Below are 22,941 nucleotides of genomic sequence, written 5' to 3'. Positions count from 1 at the left end.
ATTATCAAATACTCTATTTTTACAAAATTTAAAACAATATAAAAAAACCGTTATTACAAATGGTAAAACACATTTTCTATTTATATTTCCAAAGTTTTATTTTTAGTGTGTTTTAAAAATATAATTAAAAATATGTGGTAGTATCAATGACCTTTTTGTAGGTAAAATAAATAAGCAAATTTGTTGTACAAAATAAATACCTTAATATAAGTTAAATACATAAATTTTACGTGCACAACTATTTCAAGTAATTTCAATTTTAAACTTTAATTTTTAATTTTAATTATAACTATAATCAGAAACATTATCACTTGTGATGCATTTCTTACAAAATATATACTAGATATATATAAAAACTTAATTGTATAGGTTAAATATTGAGCTTTTTCCATGAAATTTTGATAGATTAGAAACAATTAATTAATTCTTCAAACAGTTTAAATTAATAATCATCATAACCTTAACAAATATATATAATCTTATAAGTTACACATTGTTAATAACTATGGCTAATTAAAAATTAATTACACAAGATACTTTACAAACAATGCTATTTTGTTATACAAATTAGAATGTTTTAAATAACGCTAATTTTATTACTGTGTAAAAAAATCGTATTTACTTTTAAATAAATACAAAAATAATACCTAAAGCAAAATTTTTTCAAATATATATTATAATAATATATGTATTAATAATATAAATATTTTTCAATTTACTTTATTATCAACTTATATTATGCATGAACATAAATGTTTTCGTAAATGCTTTTGCTTCTAATAGTTATATTCAAAAACATAAACTTATAATAATTAAATATACATATAATGAACATATATGTTTTACATATGTATATGTTCATTATATGTATATTTAATTATTTTTGTATTTATTTAAAAATAAGTACGATATTTTACACAGTAATAAAAGTAGCGTTATACACACACACACACACACGCGCGCGCGCGCGCGCGCACGCACGCACGCACCCACACGCACACGCTCACGCACACCCACACGCTCACGCACACGTACAGGCTCTCTCTCTCTCTCTCTCTCTCTCTCTCTCTCTCTCTCTCTGTTTTACTGATTCCTTATAGTTCTAATCCTTATATATCTAATTCATTGATTTTATATTTAAATATAGATGAATAACATAGAACATTATATATTAACATCCATTACAATATTTACTACTGTGGTGCTTTATTCTTTTATGTTTCCCAACTAGACCGGATCATCAATGTTTGTATTTGTATTGCTTCCTTCAGCTATTGATTCTGTCATCATATGTTCGTTACTTCTTGACATATTTTGAGAAGTACTTATATTCATTGCATGATATTTGCGCAAATGATTTCTTAATCCTTTTATTCCAAGAAATATGCTGACATTGAGAAAGCAATTGTTAACTTTGCATTTTACTCGAGGAAGTTTTGGGTCGCATACGAAATATGATGACAGATTAAAACGTCTAATTTCTTCTTCTGTTTCTTTTCGTATTTTAAGTACTTCTTTTGTATGACAATATAATAGGTGCTTTACTAAATCGGCCAATCGTTGACCATTTCTGTTTTTACCACAAAGATCGCATTTTGCATAAGGCTTTTCATTTGGTTTGAAATACCGCCACACTAAGTGATTGGAACTACCCCAAAACAATCCTTTATGTTCTTCTGTATCTTGCAAATATGCATCTGTTAGTTGATTATTAGCACTTGCGTTGTCTTCTACGGTTTTTGGCCGTGATATAGTTCCGTTTGTATTTCTTTGTGCCATTCTAAACGTCTTTGTATATTTACTAAACTTGCGATATACAGGAAGTATATTATGGTTACTTAAGTGAGTACGTAACATATCTATTCCGTTAAATATGTTGACAATGCAATTATCAATAATGCATCTTGCCTCAGAATCTCCAACATCGAATTCAAAATATTCTGTTAATTCGGCACGTCTAATATTTTCACGTATTTCTGTTATTACTACTGGATGTTCCCGTGTCAAATGTTTCTCTAAATTTAGCACTTGCTCACTATAGTACCATTCATTACATAAATTGCATTCTGCTACTGGTCGTCTGTGTTGAGTGAAATAATCCCACACTAAATTTTTGGACATTGTTATGTTATTTACGTTACATTAACTATTTTATAAGTACACCACTTTAAAGTGCCTTTTTTCTCGCTTACTGCTGATTGACTACGTTAAACATTACTAGAATTCAACTTTTTATACTTTTATGATATACACAATCTATTATACTTGTGCTATGTGCTACTATTTGATGATTTCCGCACACTGTGAAAGAATGTTTGATACTAAATGTCTCACAAGCCTTAATGTGTTCGGGAAAATCAAAGAAAGAGACATGTTATATTTTGATACATGTATATTAATGCTTAGATTAAATTTTCTTATCTTCTTGTTTTGATACTGTTTTTCTTTATCCGTAAAATACTCCGTTCAAATATATATTTTACCGAATCATGCCAATGCAAGCTAAGCAACAACATTTATCTTAGCTGAGATTAAAGGTCAGCTTAACCTGATTAAACTTGTTTCTTCAATTTTAGTTTACAGGGAGTATCTGATAAATAATAAGAATAAAAATGAGAAACGGTGTGTATGTTTTGCGTATGTATTAAAAAATATTTAAATTTCATAGGATACATCAATTTTTGACATTGCTAGATGCGTCTATTTAAGTAAAAAACCTGCGTTACCTATAACTAGCTCTATACGTTTGCATGATAATGAAAATTGAATCAAATCATCACATTACGTGACATAAAGAAGATATCTGCGCTGCTATTTCGAAATGATATAACACATGACTCAATAAATTCGTAGGATAACATATACATAACGCCACTATTGACAAATTCATATAATTTTTAGAAAGTCCAAACCCTTAAGCCCGTATCACACTACATATTGCGGATGCGGATTGGATTAGGATTGCGGATTGCGAATTAGAATGCAGCAAATAGAAAGTCATCTATTCTACGATTCGCAATCCGGATCTGAAGCTGCTTGGCTTTGATTGGCTGCATTCTAATTTGCGATTTGCAATCCCAATCTGATCCGCATCCACAATACGTAGTGGGATACGGGCTTTAAACGATACGTGTCAAAATTTCATGACAATCTGACGTTTAGTTCACAACTTACAATGGTTTTACTGACACTACTTTTGTAATTTTCAAAACAATGGAAAAATCTGAATTTTGTAAGTTGATTAAGCATTGCTTTTTAATGAAAAAAAATACCGTTCAAATACCATTTACTTGTCAAGCCATTGCTTTGCTTGAACGGTTTTCCATTGTTTTGAAAATTACAAAAGTAGCGTCACTAAAACCACTGTAAGTTGTGAACTAAACGTCAGATTGTCATGAAATTTTGACACGTATCGCTTGAAGATTTGTACTTCCTAAAAATAATATGGATTTGTCAATAGTGACGCTATATATATATATATATATATATATATATATATATATACATACATACATATACACACACACACATACGCACGCACGCACGCACGCACGCACGCACGCACGCACGCATATATGTCATCCTACGAACTTATTGAGTTACGTGTTAACTTAACAACATTATACAACTAAGGTAGCGCGGTAAATTAGCATCTGAATGTGAATATTCTCGATTCCTTTTTAAGAGTTAAGAAGTTATGACCGTATGTGATAATTTCGATTATCAGAAAAGGTCTTTGCTTAATTTAGTTTAATTTCTTTTTTTTTAAACTTTATTAAAGCTAAGAAATATTTAAATAAATAAATTTCTAAAGTTTAAATTCAAACAAAATGTAATATGACAAAGATTTTATAAAATTACATATTCGATAATAAATAATACTTTGACGTTAACATAACACTTTTGACGTATACTCAAATGTTGAATAATACTTCGATTTTTTAGATAGAATTAAGTGCGTACAGACGACGTCGTTATGTAACTTTTTATAATTAATTCATTTAACTTCTGATAATATAATAATAATTTAATTATTTTTATTGTTTTTTATTTACAATGTATTTTGAACATATAATTTCTTTACGCGGATTATTCAGGATCCCTTTTGTATATATCTTCTTTTAACTTTTGTATTTTTTATTCCAAATGAATTGATGTTTTATTGAAACTTCTAATATCATAAACAAATTTATACAACTTTTAAAAATTGAAATTGTCTCATTAGAAAGTTTGTATCTTAGAATAGGAATAAATAGTGTAGATAGTTACTAAATTCTATTCACGTTTCCAAAGTTTTTACTTTTAATATGTGTTTAAAAAATATAATCAAAAACAAAATGTGTGTCGGTATTGATACTATCGATGACCTTCTTCAATTGATGACTTTTGTTAAATAAGCAAATTTTTTTATTTATAAATATCTTAATATAAATTAAATATATAAATTTTGTGTATACAGCTATAAATTTAAGTAACTGCAATTTTAAACTTTAATTTTTAATTTTAATTATAGCTGTAATCAGAAACATTACCACTTGTAATGCATGCATTTCTCGCAAAATACTAGATATGTACACAAGCTTAATTGTATATGTATATAAAAACAAATTCAAATATTGAGCTTTCTCCATGAAACATCAATAGATTAGAATCAATTAATTCTTTGAACTGTTTAACCTGATAATCATCACTATAATCAAAAATCAAACAAATAAATATAATCTTATAAGTTGTACATCGTTGTTAACTATGATTGATTAAAGATTAAATAAATAAACCATTTTTTTAAATGCCAGTTTATTATATAAAATAAAATAAAATGTTTTAAGTAACATTAATTTAATTACTGTACGTATAAAATATTATACTGAGATTTAAATAAATACAAAAATGCTACCTAAAGCACAGTCCTCTCAAATATTTGAATAATATATGTATTAATAATGTAAATATTTTTCAGCTGTTTATTTTAGTGTCAACAATTATGTATTAATATAAATAATTATAAATATTTTTGCTTATAATTATTATATTCAAAGACATGCAATTATAATAATTGATATATTATACTTATATACTAAACATTTATATATTATATGCATATAATTACATATAAATATTATATATATATATATATATATATATATATATATATATATATATACACATAACATAAATATACTATATATATATACTCACACAATTATATATAACATATTATTAAGTGTACATTACAATTCATTCCGTTACATATATGTTAACGTAGAATTATCATGACATTTAATTACTATTATTGTATAAAAAAAAATAATGTATGTATACAAAAATAAAGGTAATATTCAATTATTTTAATGCTACATCTTTTAAATTCGAATTAAAGACTTAGTCTTTCATTGATTATTTAGTAATTCATTGATATAACTAATCTTTTTTTCTAAACTTATCACGCTTTATACATGATTCAGTCAGTAAATAACTTCAAATGTAATTATAATGTTTAAAGATAAATGAATTATCCATTCAGAAAATGACGAACAAATGTTTCTCTTACGTTTATTTCTCAACATTCCAATGTTTCTATTTTTAGTAAAACGTAGTTGATTTATTGTTCTGTTGGGAAGCTTAGGTCATAAATATTTGTTCCTTTTCTTGAAAAGATTCGATTGGACAATTTTCTTAATTTATCGATACATTGCATATTTATTGAGAAAAGATACAATCTACTTATCTAATTGTCAAAATAATTAGCAGTTATCGCTCGTAAAGTATACTACTCTTTCGATTTCCTCATGATTGATCACTTTCATATAATTTTCTATTTTTTTTTTTTTTAAGAAATGACAAGTCAGAACTAATAGCTTATGTAAAAAAATATCTTGTATTTATCAATAACGTCAATAATCTCACAGATAAAAAGAAACATAAAAAAAAACATTAAAAAAAAACGCAAACATTAATTATTTTGTATGCTTTTCAGATTCGAAGCATTCTTTGATTGATCAATTTGTAAAATTCTTTATTCCGATTGGTTAATCAAATGCTTTGAAGCGTTTGTAGCATCAAATGGACCACAATCTACGACTACAACACTATGACGATTGTTTTTCCGTTCAGGGCCACATATGTAGCGTAGTAGTCTTCGTCTTCGCGTTTTTTTACACAATCCATACTTGATATGGTTTACGAGATATTCGCATATGCTTAACTTGACCCTATGCTCAATTAATCTCGGTCTACCCTACGAAATATTTCATTTTTTCTCTCTAATTTATAATTAGACAAAGTCATTCAATTCCGTTACTCAAATGTCAAATTGATCTGAATACAAATTTCACTTATATTAAAAAAATGCTTAAACAATATTTAGAAATATAAGACTTTTTGTCAATCAGGAAATAATTGACTTTAGTTCAGAGAGAGTTAATTGAAATCATGGAATCGCGATACAAAAGTTATTAAAAAAATGTTATTTATCCCAAATATTTATACAATATGTAGAGACAATGTCTAACATATTACAGTGTTTACGTAAATTTGTAATCTTTATAGTATAGAGATACTAAACCTCTCTCTCTCTTTTTCATTATTTCCTTATAGTTCTAAATATTGACATTGATTTTTATATCCAAATATATGTGAGTAATGTAAAACGTTATACATTAATATTTACAATTTTTAACACTATTGTTATTTTTTTATTATGTTCGCCAATTTGTATCAGGTCGTGGGTCGCCAACATTTGTACTTGCATTATCTTCTTTACGTACTGGTTCTGTTATTACATCTGTGCTATTTCTTGCCATATATTCAGAAATCCTTCTATATATATGTGTGTGATGTTTTCTCAAATGGTCTTTTAATTCTTCTGTCCCATAAAATATGTTGATAGTGGGATCAACGCAATTGTTAACATTGCATCTTACATGATTAAATTTTGCGTTGAGCTCAAAAGGTGGTGATAGATTAAAACGCTTAATTTCTTCGTTTATTTCAATTCGTATTATGTCTACTACTTCTGTATGACACTTTAGTAAGTGCTGTTCAAATTGAACCAATTTTTTACCTTTGAAACGTCTTCGACAGATCTTGCATTTTGCATAAGGCTTTCCATCTGGTTTAAAATATTGCCATATTAAGTTTCTCTGGCAACCCCATATGAATCTTTTTTCATTTTCCGTGTTTTGTGAATACGTAACAGGCAGTCGACTACTAGCATTTGTACTTGCGTAGTTTTCTTTAACTATTGGTTGTGTCATTAAAGCTGTGTTATTTTTTGGCATATATGGAGAAATCTTTCGATATATACTTATATGATATTTCATCAAATGGAGTGTTAATCCTTCGGTTCCGTGAAACACGTTAACACTGCGAAGGCAATTGTCAACACTACATTTTACTTGAAAAAATTCTTTATCGCACACAAAATATGTTGATAGATTGAAGTGCTTAATTTCTTTTGCTATATCATTTCGTATTTCATCTAATACTTGTGGATGACGATGTATCAAGTGCATCTCTAAAGTGTTTCTCAGATTAAAGCAGGAGATATTACAAATATTGCATTTTGCTTTGTGCGAATTTTTTGGTACGAAATAACGCCATATTATGGGGTTTTTATGAGAATCCCATGGTAATTCTTTTTGATCTTTCGTATCTTGCGAATATACATCAGATTGACTATTAGCACTCGCACTTGTGTTATTCTCTACTGCTCTTAGCTGTGATACTGTTTTGTGTTTATTACTTTGAGCATTTCTAAAGGTACTTGTATGTTTATTTATATCGTGATTGTTCAAGTGACCTTTTAAGTAATCGATTCCGTTAAATATATTGACAATGCAATTGTCAATAACGCATCTTGCCTCAGAATCTCCTACATCAAATATAAAACATTTTGCTAAATTGGCATGTTTAATACTTTCACGTATTTCTGCTATTACTTTTGGATGGTTATGTGTCAGATGTTTCTCTAAATTTAACACTTGCTCACTATGATACCATTCATTACATAAATTGCATTCTGCTACTGGTCGTCTATGTTGGGTGAAATAATTCCACACTAAATTTTGAGACATTATTTAACAATTTAGATTACTTATTGTATGAGTACACTGCTTTATTGTTTTATTGTTACTTACTGCTGACACGTGACATTATAGAGTCATATCTAATTTCAAAGCCAAAAAAACACGTACTTTGGGAATTCTTTAGCCAGCAATGTTGCCAATTTGAGTTGTCGTTATCTCACTAAAACGTTATATTTGCCATTAGAAACCATTAAACACTTTTGCAATGTTTCCACCAGGAACTACTAAAATTTTCACTAGTAAAACATAAAATATTGATGAATAAAGAAGATATAAACGATCTTTCAGGAGCAGAGTTTTTTGTTAGAAACGTTTTGCAGTGATTATTCTAGTTTTGAGCTGGATCATCTGAAATAAGAAAACGCGACAAATTTAGTTAAAATATAAGATTATCTAGTGTCAAATCGTTCATTTCTTTGAAAACTTATCTGGGACAAAATGGTGACTGCTTAAGAGGATGCTAAACCTAAAGCTGAACTTCCTCGACATCGGTACGACAGATTATTTTTCGAGCAAGTGTCGAGTAGCACACGATCGTATAAAGGCAAAGGGTAAGGGAAGCGTTCAACATTAAGCTAAAGCTTTGTCCAACCCATACGTCTGTTTTTGTTCTTCGATTGTAGCGCTATCTGCGAAAAGACCTATCAACTATTGTTGCACACAATCACTGCTCTGCTTGCCATCGTTTACATGTGCTTAGCAAAATTTATACACGTACAGCTGTTTAAAGACTAAACTTTTTTGTCAGGCTTTTGATTGAAATGGCACACAGTCAGTGTTGTTCGTTAGAGTTTTCTGCGCTGCGGGTCTTATTTCATACATACAAGCTACAGAACGTCAGTAAAGTTCCTCGATTGACAGATCCAAGAGGTAAAAATAAATGAATTTTTAACTTTTCTTTCAATTTTCTCGTAAAATCGTATTGTACTTTCTTTTGGTGCAAACTTTTATTTTACAAAAGGATTTTGTGATCTGTCGAGCCAATTCGAAAAATAAAAAAAAATGTGTTGTAATTTCCGTTGGTTTAGCATCCCCTTAAAAGAAAGTAATTTTTTTGCCAAAAAGGAAAAGATATTCTTTTTTTTCGGCAAAATATTCGGCTTATTTTTATCGATAAAAAAATGCGCAATAGAAAAAAATCCACGGTCAGATTTTATATTTTTTAGTAATAAAAAAGCCTACAAAATTTCATTTTGATCGATGCAGCGTTTTACGAGATATTTTGGTTACTGATTTTTAAAATGCAATTTTGAGAAGAACGGGTTTATAACGCTTCAAGTTTAATTTCTAACCAAATAAGATGCAAATTTTGTAACTTACACGGAGTCGTCAATTCCAGGGTTATGTAGTAAACTTTCTAAATCAGATAGCCACTAAACTTTCAATTTGAGCTTGTCGCCGAAGTGCTCCTGCCTCTTGCGTACTTTGCTCCGCGCGGAGGTCCAAAATTTTTATGCATGTATCGTTTTCTTTTTCGACGTATCTGTAAGTATTTAGATCACTATTCACTCAATGCAATAGCTTGAAATAATTTAGGAAGTATAACATTACTTTTATTAAATATAGCGGCGGCGATATAAACAATTGTTTCTACGGTTTTATTGCTACTTGGAATAATTTTAAAATTAATTTTCCAATTTGCTTGTTTCTAGCTTTCATTGTTATTGTATTTTGTATAAAATTTAATATTTATTTTCTATAGAATTCTGGTATTACGTCATTTTGTATTTCCTTGCTTTTTTCTCAGTGAGAAATGATATTTTGAATCAATGTCGATTTGATGTCGAAAGGTTTTATCAAAATTATATTAATGTAAAGATCGATTTCGATTTAATCATGTCCATTCCGAGCAAACACAGTTGCATAACAGCAATGTTAATAGAATAAAATCGGAAGTAACACGCAATATAACATGTGCGTTACATGTAATGTCCATATTAGTTGTAATTTACCACTCATAAGAAAAATAATAGTTACATAATAGTTGCATCATATTTGTTATACAGGAGTCGTATTAATAATTCAGTTTTATAACAATTATGTTACTAAAATAAAATGTTTATTATATAAACCTAATAAATAGCAGTTATATAACTGTTATGAGTTGTTGTACTGTATGGTGTTGTAATATCAACAATTCAATTTTACATAACTATAATATTGCTAGAAAGTAAAAATTTGTTATATAACGTGACACATACAAGTTATGTAACTATTATTTTCTGTGTTTGCTGGGTTGTTTCGAATTCCAGTGATGATCTATCAAATCGGTGTCAATACGATATTAGTCTGAATCAATGTCGAATCGACATGGATTTCATTATAATTTCTCATTGGGATTCTGTTAATGCTAAAAAAATCCATCTCTCTATATCGATTGATTAACGGTTTATTCGATATCAATTTTGAAAAAAAGTACATTTTTACTTCCTATAAGATTATCTAATTAAGATTATCTAATCCGAGTATGCTTCGGTTAATTTGATCAAACACAGAAGGTATTTCATGCTGCAACAATTTAATTTCAAAATAAACGTCTCAAAATAAACATCGGAAGAAAAATAGTTTATGAACATATGTAATAACTTTGGTAAACAAAAAAGATAAAACTAAAACTACTTAAACTGATTCATAATAATTATAAATGTACGTATTTTTTTTTAGAAAACGCTGTAATATAAACACAATTTAAATTAGAATAGAAATAAAAAACACCCGTAACCTCAAATTTGTGTTCAATCGCAACAATTATTAAAAAGATAAAAAAATATATTAAATATGTGTACAAAAAGTAATAATTTAGCTTATTTACTATGTCATAATGTATAATTTACAATTAAACAAGGAAAAATACCTTTAATAAAACTGTTTTTAAGACACGCAACGACAGCTGATGAGCACTTTGTGGCACTTCTGGGCACTTCGAAGGACGAAAAGACGGAAGGAGGGGAAGTATCGCAACGCGGCAGCGCCGCGCCGCGGCGCATTTTCACTACACACACCCGAATATCGAATTGCAGTCAAATCGACAACGAATTGATATTAAACAAAATCATGAAAAAAAAAAAATTAAAAATCTTGAAAAAAACTTTATATTGTATTATTACTGTTATCAATAAATATAAATATTGAAATGTCACAACATCGAAATAATCTCAAAGTATTTGAAATCTTGATGTTCAACAATCCGACAAAAATCGCCATCAATGAAATTTGATGGAATCGACATCAAATCAATATCGATTTGAAGTATCATTTCTCATTATTCTGTCGAGGCACTAGAATTCTTTTCATTACATTATATTTGTTTCGGATTCACAGACTTCTTTCTATTGTCCTCGATTTCCGCAGGTTAATCTCAAATCTCTAGATCTTTTGCTAGATGTACCCGTAATGATAAATAATACAAAATAAAATTCTACGATAGAATTTTCGAATATACTGCTCGACTGCTAATGCTATACTGCCAGCGTTTGTCGGTCTTCTAGGAGGACCAAACTTACAGTTTTGTATAGCCTTAAGTATTTACTAACACATGTGCAATCACATCTGTATGTGCTACTGATATAGAATAGGTTACTCATACACTCATAGAAAAGGACTTTGGGACTCGTCGTGTTATTATCTGCCGTTTTATACCTGCTCCGAACGTTCAAACCGGTATACCTTACAACAATTACTTCGTTAAATTTTGTCGGATCAAGTTGAAATTTACAAGGAATATTTTTTGTATGTACTTTAAAAAATATTAAAACCCAAAAATCGATTTTTTTTTAAGTTTTTAATTAGTAGGTACAATCCTATAAATTTTACTAGAATTGAACTTTTTACCCTTTCTTTTATGATATTCCCACAATCTATTATACTTTGCTACTATTTCATGATTTCCGTATACTACCAAAAGACGTTCGTACTGAATGTGTTATACCAACGAGGTTAAAGAGAGACATATTATTTTTTGCTACATATTGAGATGTTTAGATTAAATCACTGAAATATAATTTATATAATATTGAAACTTGCATGGCCATACAATCTTTTGTTAGAGCGTGATCTGAAGGAAAGCGTCTTAAATGGTTTCTTTACTTACCTTTCTGTAAACTGACTGCGCACGTGTAGTGAACAGTAGTGGGAATGGTACAGTCCCGTGAAAAGTACATACGAGCTAAATCTATATACCTGAGATCCTGAGTACCATGAAACTTTTGGTTCGATTGTACTAAAAAAAAACGACAAAGATACCACTTACAAGAGAACACAATTAAATGTCCTTTTCCGACTTTAATGAGCTTTGAATATGTTAAAATATAAACAAAAAATCAAGTAATCAACTAATAATGGCTAATAAAAATAACCACGGTTGTTGGTGCGTACAATTAACAATTTTATTAATTTAAAAACAAATGTTTTGACTCAGCTTCGAGTCATCTTCAGCTACAATTTCTTCTCTCTTGAGCGCAGTTACATAAGTTTGCTTTTGCGAGATGCTCCCTAGCTGGGTAATTCATCGGTTAAGACCCACGAACAATTTTCGTGGAAAGATTAATTTCCGGCCACTGCATAGAGCATTAACGTTGACTTTTTAATCTTTTGTTTGAAATTTTTATTAAACATTGTGTCCACCGCTCTCCCACAGTAGAATTACTCATCAAAGTAGCCGGTAAGTTAATAAAAACCAGTCACATTCATTCCACTTGAATTACACGATCATACTTCCGCACAATGACCTGTCAGGTCAAAAAACCGAACTGTACTGAGCACGCAGAAACAATTCAGCCTTCGCCCAACATTAAACAATAATATGCAATGCATGATGACTACATGATTCAGATATCGTTACATAGGATATCGAATTTAAATAAATTCAAGGACCGAGGTTAATTATACAAGCCCACAGTTTTGAAGCGTGACCGCATGATTCAGATATTGTCACATAGGGTATCGAATTGCTTTGTCTAGTTCCTGCGTACGTTCCAGTAATATATTTCAGTGGCTTGAATATATAGTTTTATCTTATTTGCTTTGTTGCTATTTTTCTTTATTCGTAAAATATTCTATTCAAACATGTGTTTTGTCAAATCATGGCGAGCTAAGTGATAACACTTAGCTGAAATTAAAAATTAGCTTAATCTAATTTGAAGTAGTTTTTTGATTTTTTTGTTTACTGGAAATATCATATAAATAATAATAATAATGATTACAGGAAACCAAAATGGAGTGTATATTTTTTGTTTATACTAAAAAATGTAATATTAATAGGTTGTCGATGCTCGATATTATTAAATGCGTACATATAATGTATGTTTGAGTAAAACGTATGCGTTACCTACTTATGATTAGCTTTAATTTATGTTTTAAAATTATTTTTTTTTATATTGTTAACTGTTTTAAACTTTTAGTCATCTAAACAAACTTTTAATTTCTTACGTTTGCACGATAATAAACATTGTAAATTAGTTTAAGTTTAAAAAAGAAAAAACATTAAAAAGATATCTAAGATTCTATTTTGAATTGATACAACCCTACAACATAATGCAATTGAACCATCGCGTGGAATCCGAATGTTGTTGATTCTTTTTTTTAAGAACTCGTGTAAACGTATTTTGTTTTCAAACGTTTGATAAAGTATTATATAATTTTATAAGTATAAACATTTGATGTTGATTAAGACCTTGAATAATTTTTTGTTTCTTTGTGAAGAATATTAAGTTTGACCACGAGATGTGATTTTGTAACATGTTAACAATTAATTCGCTTTACAAAATATGAAGATATAAGGAATCCCAGTATCGATGTGTTTGATGAACTGGTTGTAACAGAAGATTTAAAATTCAACATTTGTCATAATATCAGTAATATACTAGTTTTATTCTTCTAGGAAAAATAATTTTATTGTTTTTATTTTTTTTTATTAACAAAGTAATATTTACATAATTTTATTACACAGAGTTTTAAAGAATCATTTCCCTTTTGTCTTCATTTTTTTATAACTTCTGTGCTTTTTTTCTGACAATTTTCTTTTTGAAAATTCTACTAATATGATCTGCTAATATAACACTAATATGATAATTTATAACTTATAATGAACCAGAAATTAAAATTTTCTTGTGAGAAAGTTTGAATACAAATATTATATGTATATACATATATAATTATACACCTAAATTCTTGCTAGTAAACTCCTTTAAGTTAAATGTATTAACGTAATGTATTTAACTCAATTACAGAAATACTTGGAACTAAGAAGATTTACAATAAAATATTAAAAAATTATGCTTTGAGACTTAAACGCAGTTATTTTGGAGCAAATAATTACAACATGTACTTTATTGCACATTTCTCAAGGTTCAGCGGTTACATTGCCAAATCTATTGTCTCACTTTTCTAAAGATCCAGAAAAGTCTTTATCCCTCCCAATTTCTGAAGTCCCTTTTTCAAATATCGAAAACAAAGTCCATCCATATGAGAGAATTTGCTAAGATTATACTGTGTCAGCAGCGTTACACCTGGTCAAGATAAAAGTTCATAAAATTAAACTTAAATGTTTATTTTACGGACTTTAAAAATTGAGAGGGTTAAAGGCTTGCCTGGACCTTCAGAAACGTGAAACAACAGATTTGAAAAAAAAAATTTTGTGTATTGAGCTTTGAGAAAATTGCTTGAATTTGAACTGGAACGTTTGCAATGTAATCGCAGGACCTTGAGAAGGATGCAACAAAGTACATGTAATTATTCGCGCGAAAGTAACTGCGTTTTACTTTCAAAGCTTAATTTTTAATATTTTATTTAATATTTTATGTAAAAGAGTTTGTAGAAAAACATTAAAAATCTGTTGAGAAAATTTAATCAAATTGACTCATTTAGTCAAGTTAATTTTTTTTTCTTACTGTACAGAAAAGTATGATAAAAGTTATAAACATCGGATTCAGCATTTGTAAGACACAATTTGTAAGACACAGGTTGATTCTCATTTTAAGTTTCGAATGTACAAACACTTGTACTCCTATCAATCTTGATCCCTTGGAGGACCCAAGTTTCCCGTTTCGTTGCCAGTAACGGGGCGGCAATCGCAGCTTCTCGTGGTAGGCGACTATAGATACTTGCAGCCCGTCGCAACAGCGCGCGGTGCTCCTCGACCACTCGGGGAATAAAGTACAACAATACAAATCGTGGATTGTGTTCGACAGGCCGTCGGGGGCCGTCGACGAACAGCGGTAGCCTATTTACTCGGATAACGATGCTCCGGTTCATGTCGAATTGGTCCTCCCTGGTCTCCGCGCGCGCGTCTCCGCTCGCTCCTCCGCGCTCTACTCCTGTCCTCTACTCTCCGTCCGCCCTCGCGACCCCATTGTTCCACCATAAAAATGTCAGTTTCGCGAATCTATAGTCAGTTGTGTACAAAGAGGACAATGAAGGATGTATGGAAATAGCCAGATAGAGCCTCCACGCCGGGCACAGCCACTCGAATGCGCTTGTCGTGCACATTTAAACGACAGTAATGAACCATTGTTGAGAATTATCAGTCCTATGTCGCGGGACTCGCTCGCTAATTATCAGCGGTGCACTGTGTATGCGCCACGTCGTCGTCGGCGGGCCCAGTCATCGCGCTCGACTACTTTCTTGCTTCTCCTGTCGCTCACCCTTTTCCTCCCACCCCGACGAGCAATAAGACTTTTATTCGTGTCACGCGAGAACCGCTCTCTCGTGTAAAGTGCATCTGCCTCGCTTTTAGAGGCGAGGCTTTATTGCGGACTGTACGCGGCAGGAATTGAAGTGGGCACGTGAGGGGTGGAGAGAAAAGGGCCTGGAGAGAGAGAAAAAGAGAGAGAGAGAGAGAAAGAAGAAGCGTCTACCGATGCTGATAGTTAAACAGAAGATGTGATGAGAGGTGGTAGATCGTATAAGTGCCTTGCTGATAGCCGTTCGTTAATCACGCGAATGTGTATTATTGTCGAGCGGAATTATCTCTTTCTCTCTCCGGTTGCTCGGATTGAGTCCGCGGGAGAATCGATTTTAGATAAGATGGAAACTTGTCGCGGGGTTGCCGAGGCGCGTTTGGAGTTAACTTCAGCGATAAGAGAAAAATCCCCAAGCGCCTCGAGAGTCGGGCGTCTTTGATTTCACTTTAATTTAACTTTATCGGGAGTTGGTCAATAGTAATGTACCTAATTGCTTGTCGGCAAATTCTCGCTAGAATTTTATTGAAATTCTTGCCAGACTTTCTTAATTCAATGGTCCGATTTGCGCTCTCGCCGTCGCAAGTTAACGCGATATTTCGGTTGCGTACAATTTTAATTGCTGTGGAATCGGCTGCAAGGGAATTTTGTATAATTATATTGCAATCTTTTACTACATACTATTATTACAACAGCTTTTTGTTACGTATTTAAAAATTTAGTTAGATTTGGAAATAATTTTCGTTATACCATCGAAACAATCATATAAGGTATTCAAGCTAGTTGCCAGAATGTATTGCAGCATTGATCATCATGCTTGAGCGAGCTACGTAATTATTTTGATTACCCATTAAAATTATTTTCTGATTTGTAATTAGCTAAATTTTTATATATTTTAGCAAAACTGTAATTTGCTCAATTTTAAAGTGCTTTAGAAAACTTCTTTTCATGTATTTGAATTTACGGACAAACATAACAATTATTATTGCACATAAATTAATTTTACATTATCAATATACTATACATAAAAAATATTAATTTTACTACCAAAGAAAATAATGTACTTTTTTCCTTCTAGTAAGTACCGATTACTTTTAACAAAGAATATTTTCTTGATAATTGTTTTAAATTATACTCATTACAGATTTTAGAAAAATTCATTATATAATAAAAAAAAATATTATAAAATTATATTGCAGAAAAATTAGAATAATAAACAAATTAAGTTTTTATTTTAATATTCTCTACAGAAATATTAAATTCAGAATACACTGTAAGTAAATTAAATGCTTATAATGAACTTGTGATAGATTGCAAATATATGAACTTATTAAATATTAGAAGTAAGTAATAAATATTACTTATACATATGTGTGCGTGCGTGCGCGCGTATGTGCGTGTGCGTGTGTATGCGTGCGTGCATGCGTGCGTGCGTGCATGTGCGCGCGTGTGTGTATGTGTAATTTAAATGAATGCAAATACACAAATTTATAATACAAAGTTTTTATAAGACATCGAACATGTAGCAACAGTGAGCATTTGACAGTTCTCTGTCATAACATCTATAGAATAGACGCGAATACTTGTGTACTTTCAGCCATCATGCAAATATTTTTTAAAAATAGAAAATTATTATAAATTATTAAAATGTTAAAATTGTTTAAAAATGTTAAAATTTTGAAAGGTAATTGATTTAAGATAATTAAAGAGTAAAAAATTAAAAAAATATTTTGTGATTACTTTGTTATAAATGTAAAATGTGTTGTAAATGTATAAAATGTATTGTAAAATTTGTTTCAAAGTTTGAAAGGACTCGTGCTTAAATCGGACCTCTAGAATATAGTAACTGTCTCAGTAACTGCCGTTTTAAGTACATCGTGACAGTTGACATGCTTATTTTGTAGTATATAATCAACATTCGTTTTTATTATTATTCAAGTAACAACTTTAATATATACAAAATATAGGCAACAAGCTCAAAAATTGAATAATAAATTAAATATAATAAAAAAAATAAAAAATATCTTATTAAACTTATTACTACCAGTCAATGTCCTGAATACTGTTCCCCGATTATTATCGTATATACTTAACATTGCCTCCTTATTTACTGTCAGTGTACCTGCCATTTATTTACTACCATCTCTACAAAAACCCTTTTGCGGGTATATTAACCCTAGTTTGCATTAACAAATTTTTGAAAACGTTATATATAATTTAATATATTTTTTATGATAGCGTCGGGAACCCCACCCTCCTCCCTTCTAGTCAGAACTTATGTTATGACGTATCGAAAATAATTGTGACCTTACTCTCGAGCCACACTGTCAAGTCACACGATGTTATAAAATTCTTCCCGTCTTTTTCACAAAAGCAAACAACCTTCTCTTAGTCCTCTCGTAAGTCGATTAGGTAGAGCACAAAGGTTACTTAAACACCACTGTCTTGAATCAAAGGTTGTAGTAACTGACGTAATAGAGATATTTATGTATACATATAACGGAACTCGTTTACTGCCGACAGTAATGCAGGCAAGTTCATTATATCATTTCTTAAATGACTGTCGAGGATGCACTGAAGAATATCAGCCTAAAGGAACGTCTAGATCTGGACCAAGAATGGGGAATACTGATAACGGTCACACTGTTGAACAACAATGAATACCAAAAAACCTAAACAACGGCCGGAAGAAATCTTACGCTTATTGTTAGGCATTTGGTGCCAAGATGACGCTCAAGTTATCACACATCCATTCATTGCTTTAAATAGTTGTAAAACAAAAGTGTAGATGAATACGAATACATACAATATAGATATAAAAATTACGTAATAGTATATATTTTTTTATATATACCTATACAAAAATTTATTTAAGTATTACTTCTTTTATGTAAAATAATGAGTGCATTTTAAGTCTATTATAAAAAAAGATATTTGTTGTAAAAAGATAATCATTATTTTAAAAAAAAATTAGAAAAGGAAACTAAAAATTCAGTGGTTTTTTTTAGTACAAACATGAAATTTTCTTTTTGTATTATGTAAATATTTTATATGTCCAAAAATTGATTGCTAGAATGTTAAAATTAATGTGCTTGAGCGTTTTACGTAATTGTTTTGATAGTAAAACAAAATTATTTTTTGATCTGTATCTAACTAATTCTTCAAGCATTTCAGCAAAGCCGTTCTTAACAAATAAATATTCTCTGAAGAGAATTACAAATATTATTACGTAAAGTCGTTCTATGTTCTTAATGTACACTGCACATCAGATCATATTTCATACACATTGCTGCGATCTAGAAGAAAATGCATTATTTTATCATAATTAATATTTCAACGTGAAGAAAGAACACACCCTAATCTGATAATAAAATCGACTGCTGCTGTGCTTCCACGGCGCATAATTTCACGGCGGTTCTTACGCGCGCTTAAGACTCGCGTTCTCTACTCCCTTCCCATGCAAACGATTTAATCGACCGATCGCCATTTCCAGAGGGACCCTCGGTCCGATTCGACTCGACTCCTCCACCGTGAAGAGCAAAGAGGAAGCGCGGCGCGCCAGCTTAGCGTAGGGTCGGCCGATCGGACGGATCTCCAACGGCCTTATCTTAATTATTCCGAAAAGTTAATTAGTTTTTTCCTCCCGTTTCTCCCTCCCCTCCCCCCTTTTCGCGCGGAAACCCTTTGAACGTTTTCACGTCTGACGTGGACCTCGCGTTCAAGGAGAATCTCGGAATGAGAACGACCGTCCAATCGCGCCGCCGCCCGAGCGCACCGACCGGAGTAATTCGTTGGACGCTCCCTTTTGTGCCTTTAATTATTCTCTCGCCCGAAAGGCGAAAAGGAACACACACGTACGTGCGCGCATACACAGGTACGGCGCGTGCCGTACGCTCTCATATCATTTTTCGACGTATTATCCTCTCGCGTATTATTCGTCCTTCATCGATGCGCTCGCCAGATGGAACATTTTTGTACCATTTATACTAAATTTTCCTGTAGAAACGTATTTAAATTATTTAATTTTATTAATATTAATGTAAAATATGTAAACGCATCAATTAATCTTTGTATTATTTATCATAATTTGTTTTACATAAACATTCGTAATTGCGATGATCATGGACATAATTGGAATTACTAATGATATTTTTCAAGTAAATTTGTTTCTTTTTATTAAAAAAAAAATCAATCTTATAAGAATTGTGTTCATAACCACGTACGTGTCACATCAAAATATTATAAAAACTCAAAACATTTATAGATTGTTTTATTATTATGTTTATCTATATAGAATTCAAGTATATTTCTCTTATTGGTTTCAACGTCATTTAATTTTTTTTGTTTGCTCTTAAGAGAAGGTTCTTAAAAAAAAGTTACAAAAAAATGTAAAATAAAAATTCTGTGTAACTTAAAAACAAAATACAATTTTGAAATTTTTATTTTTATACTTGTTTATAATTTTTTTAGTTTATTTAGGACAAAATTTTATGAAAATAAAAAATCTGTTTAATTTTTTTGTTTCAGGTAAAAATTGGGCTTGCTACATGTACACAAGGGACACATCTCCGATAAAGAAGCATGGTTATCAATAATTATATTTAAAAATCATTATTTTGTAATAATTTCTTTTTAATTTTCTATAAATATTTACGAAAGTAGCCTCAAAATTTGGAAAAGATAATCTTTTTTATTTTTATCTTAAAAAAATCTCAAAACATCACTTTTTCTAATGTTTCAAAATAGGTATTATATAAAATTGTTTTATAGTACTCAGTTGCAAATTTGATGAGAAAATAGCATTAAATAAAATTTTTTATATATATATTAATGAAACTAATAAATATTCCTACAAAATTACTTTGGATCCATTTAATTGTATAAAAATTATTTACTTAAAACTGTAGTCAAATAGCGTCATTTTTGCTGGAAAAACTATTATAAACCAACATTTTCGTTATTTTCTTATTTACAGCTGGTTTCAGAGCATTTGCGATCAAAATCTTTATTATTGATTAAGAATAATTCTAAGAAGCCTCCACATTTTTAATTTTGATAACTTTTCGCTTACAGTATAGCCAAAACATCCTTAAATTAATGGAAATATTTTCACTGTTGAATTTTTCATACGACATTCGTGTGAAAAAAGGCTCTCTCTCTCGTACGCTAGTTGCTTCTATCTTCGCGCGGTCATCGCGTTACATCACGATCGTCATTAATTGGCATAATAAAACACTTTAATCAACGCAAACAGCTCAAACAAGACGATTTCGTCGCCCCCGTAAACCAACCGTTTCACCGTGCGTGCACACGACCGTCCGTAGGGAGTAAACAGGTGTCGGTGGACGGCCGTACACGCGGTTTACACGAGCGTCACCCCTTGCTCGCGTGGATGCAACACCGAAGGGTGGAAGCGAGAATCGCACCGAATGGGGTGTGAGGTGAGCGCGGGAGAGAGCAGCGCGTTTGACAGTGGCGAATTTTTTTTTGTCCCGCTGAAAGAAAGTGTAATTAAGCCGGAACAATGACGAATGTCAACGCGTGTCACCGTCCACACGCCTATTCGCGTATAACACGCGTTACGCGTGTGCGAGCGGTGCTTAGCATATTTGAGGTCTCTATGCCGCTATGCAAATGATTATAACCGTACACGCCGGATTACGAGCAAGATGATGATAAAAGAGATCACCGCTTTTTTATCACCGTTCAAATCGCATTGTCTCGTGCTGCAGTGAACAGGCGACGAGAACGCGATGAGTTGTCAATCATTTCAAGATGTAATTTAAAAAATGATTTTCTGTTTATTACCTAGATTTGATGGTATAATATATTTAATATAAAATATTATAAATGGATTTATTATTAAGAGCTCTCAAAATTAAAGTATGATTGTCAACCTATAGTATTTATACTCAGACTTTTTCATTAATACTCTGGGTGAAAGTTCAACATAATTGAGAACATTTTTAAGCAATTTCTTTCCTACTTTACAGATTACAGACTATTAGAATAACTAAATTAATAGGTCTCTTATTAAATATTATTTTCAATTATCAATATTTTAATAATACAAATCATAAACTTAGCATCTAGGTGAAAATTCAACTAAAGTAGCATTTTAGAATTAATTAAAAGTAATGCTTGAAAACATTTGTATTACAATGAAATTAATAATTATTTTAAAGCTCAAGATATTTAACAACAAAATATAAACAATGACAAAACAAGGCCAAGTCGAGCAAAATGAAGATCTGCCAAAAATAAATTAAAATTTAATCAACGTTTATCTAAAAGTAAAATTTACATAAACATGTTTCGGACTTACTTGTTCATCTTCAGTATGTTACAATAAATTAGAGTACTAAATACTGTACAGATTTTGTAAGTATTATGATTATCAAGTAATCATCGATATAATTATTGAATAAATAATTTTGCGAATGTTCTTTTAAGCAAAACAACAAATTAATTAATATCGTCATTGTGATATATCGTATAATAATATTATGTCTCAAAATGCTGATTTCTACGGAGGGTTCACAACATTTCTCTGACAACAGTCATATAATGAGAGTGCTGTGAAGATTTCTGATATCTATGCGATGTGTGTACGTGAATGATAAGTGCAGCAGTGGTTAGCGCGGCGTATGACGCGCGCAATGTGAGCAAGGGAGGAGCTGCCAAGCATGATTACAGTCAGCGCGTAGCTGAAGTCAAAAAGCATTTCGTTCTATCGCGACGCGGATTCTTTCCCCGGGCGCAACAAAAGGCGTTTTTAGAATATTGATATCGAATTCGTGAGAGTGCTCGTGGAAGCCGTAAAAATATTTCAGCTACGCTGGGGTCGTATTGTATTTTCGACATACGCAATACCTGATAATTATGTCACACTTTATCATCACGTTATTAAAATATCGTTACCCGCGCGCACAATAACGAGGGAAACATAATATTCTCCAGCCGGCGATATTTTGCTCTTTATTGCTCTTTTAAACTAGAAGTGGAACAAGCAAAGAAGGAAAAAGAACGGAGAAATGTGATTAATGTTTTTATAGGAGGTCGCACGTTTCGTGTCGCGGTGAATAATCTTTTATTAGCGATAAATTTCCATCGACGGCGTTATAAGCGCGAAGTGTCCATATGCAACGAAGCGCAGTACGTGGCGTGAGCCGCCTCAG

At 30.9% G+C, this 22,941-nt stretch overlaps 1 protein-coding gene across 1 annotated transcript; it reads right to left on the bottom strand.

Annotated features, from left to right (window-relative positions):
• Positions 1 to 6,633: 6,633 nt before the first annotated feature.
• Positions 6,634 to 11,011, bottom strand: LOC113004372. The gene is made up of 3 exons (XM_026137477.2): positions 10,942 to 11,011; positions 9,408 to 9,570; positions 6,634 to 8,435 (listed from the first exon to the last, which is right to left on the bottom strand). The coding sequence occupies exon 3, from the start codon at positions 8,073 to 8,075 to the stop codon at positions 6,699 to 6,701; it is 1,377 nt and encodes a 458-aa protein (XP_025993262.2). The 5' UTR covers positions 8,076 to 8,435; positions 9,408 to 9,570; positions 10,942 to 11,011; the 3' UTR covers positions 6,634 to 6,698.
• Positions 11,012 to 22,941: the final 11,930 nt, after the last annotated feature.

Source organism: Solenopsis invicta, chromosome 8 (assembly GCF_016802725.1).
Source record: "Solenopsis invicta isolate M01_SB chromosome 8, UNIL_Sinv_3.0, whole genome shotgun sequence".
Taxonomy (NCBI): Eukaryota; Metazoa; Arthropoda; class Insecta; order Hymenoptera; family Formicidae; genus Solenopsis; species Solenopsis invicta.
Note: the sequence above shows the minus strand (reverse complement) of the source record. Positions and strands in the feature narration are given on the sequence as shown.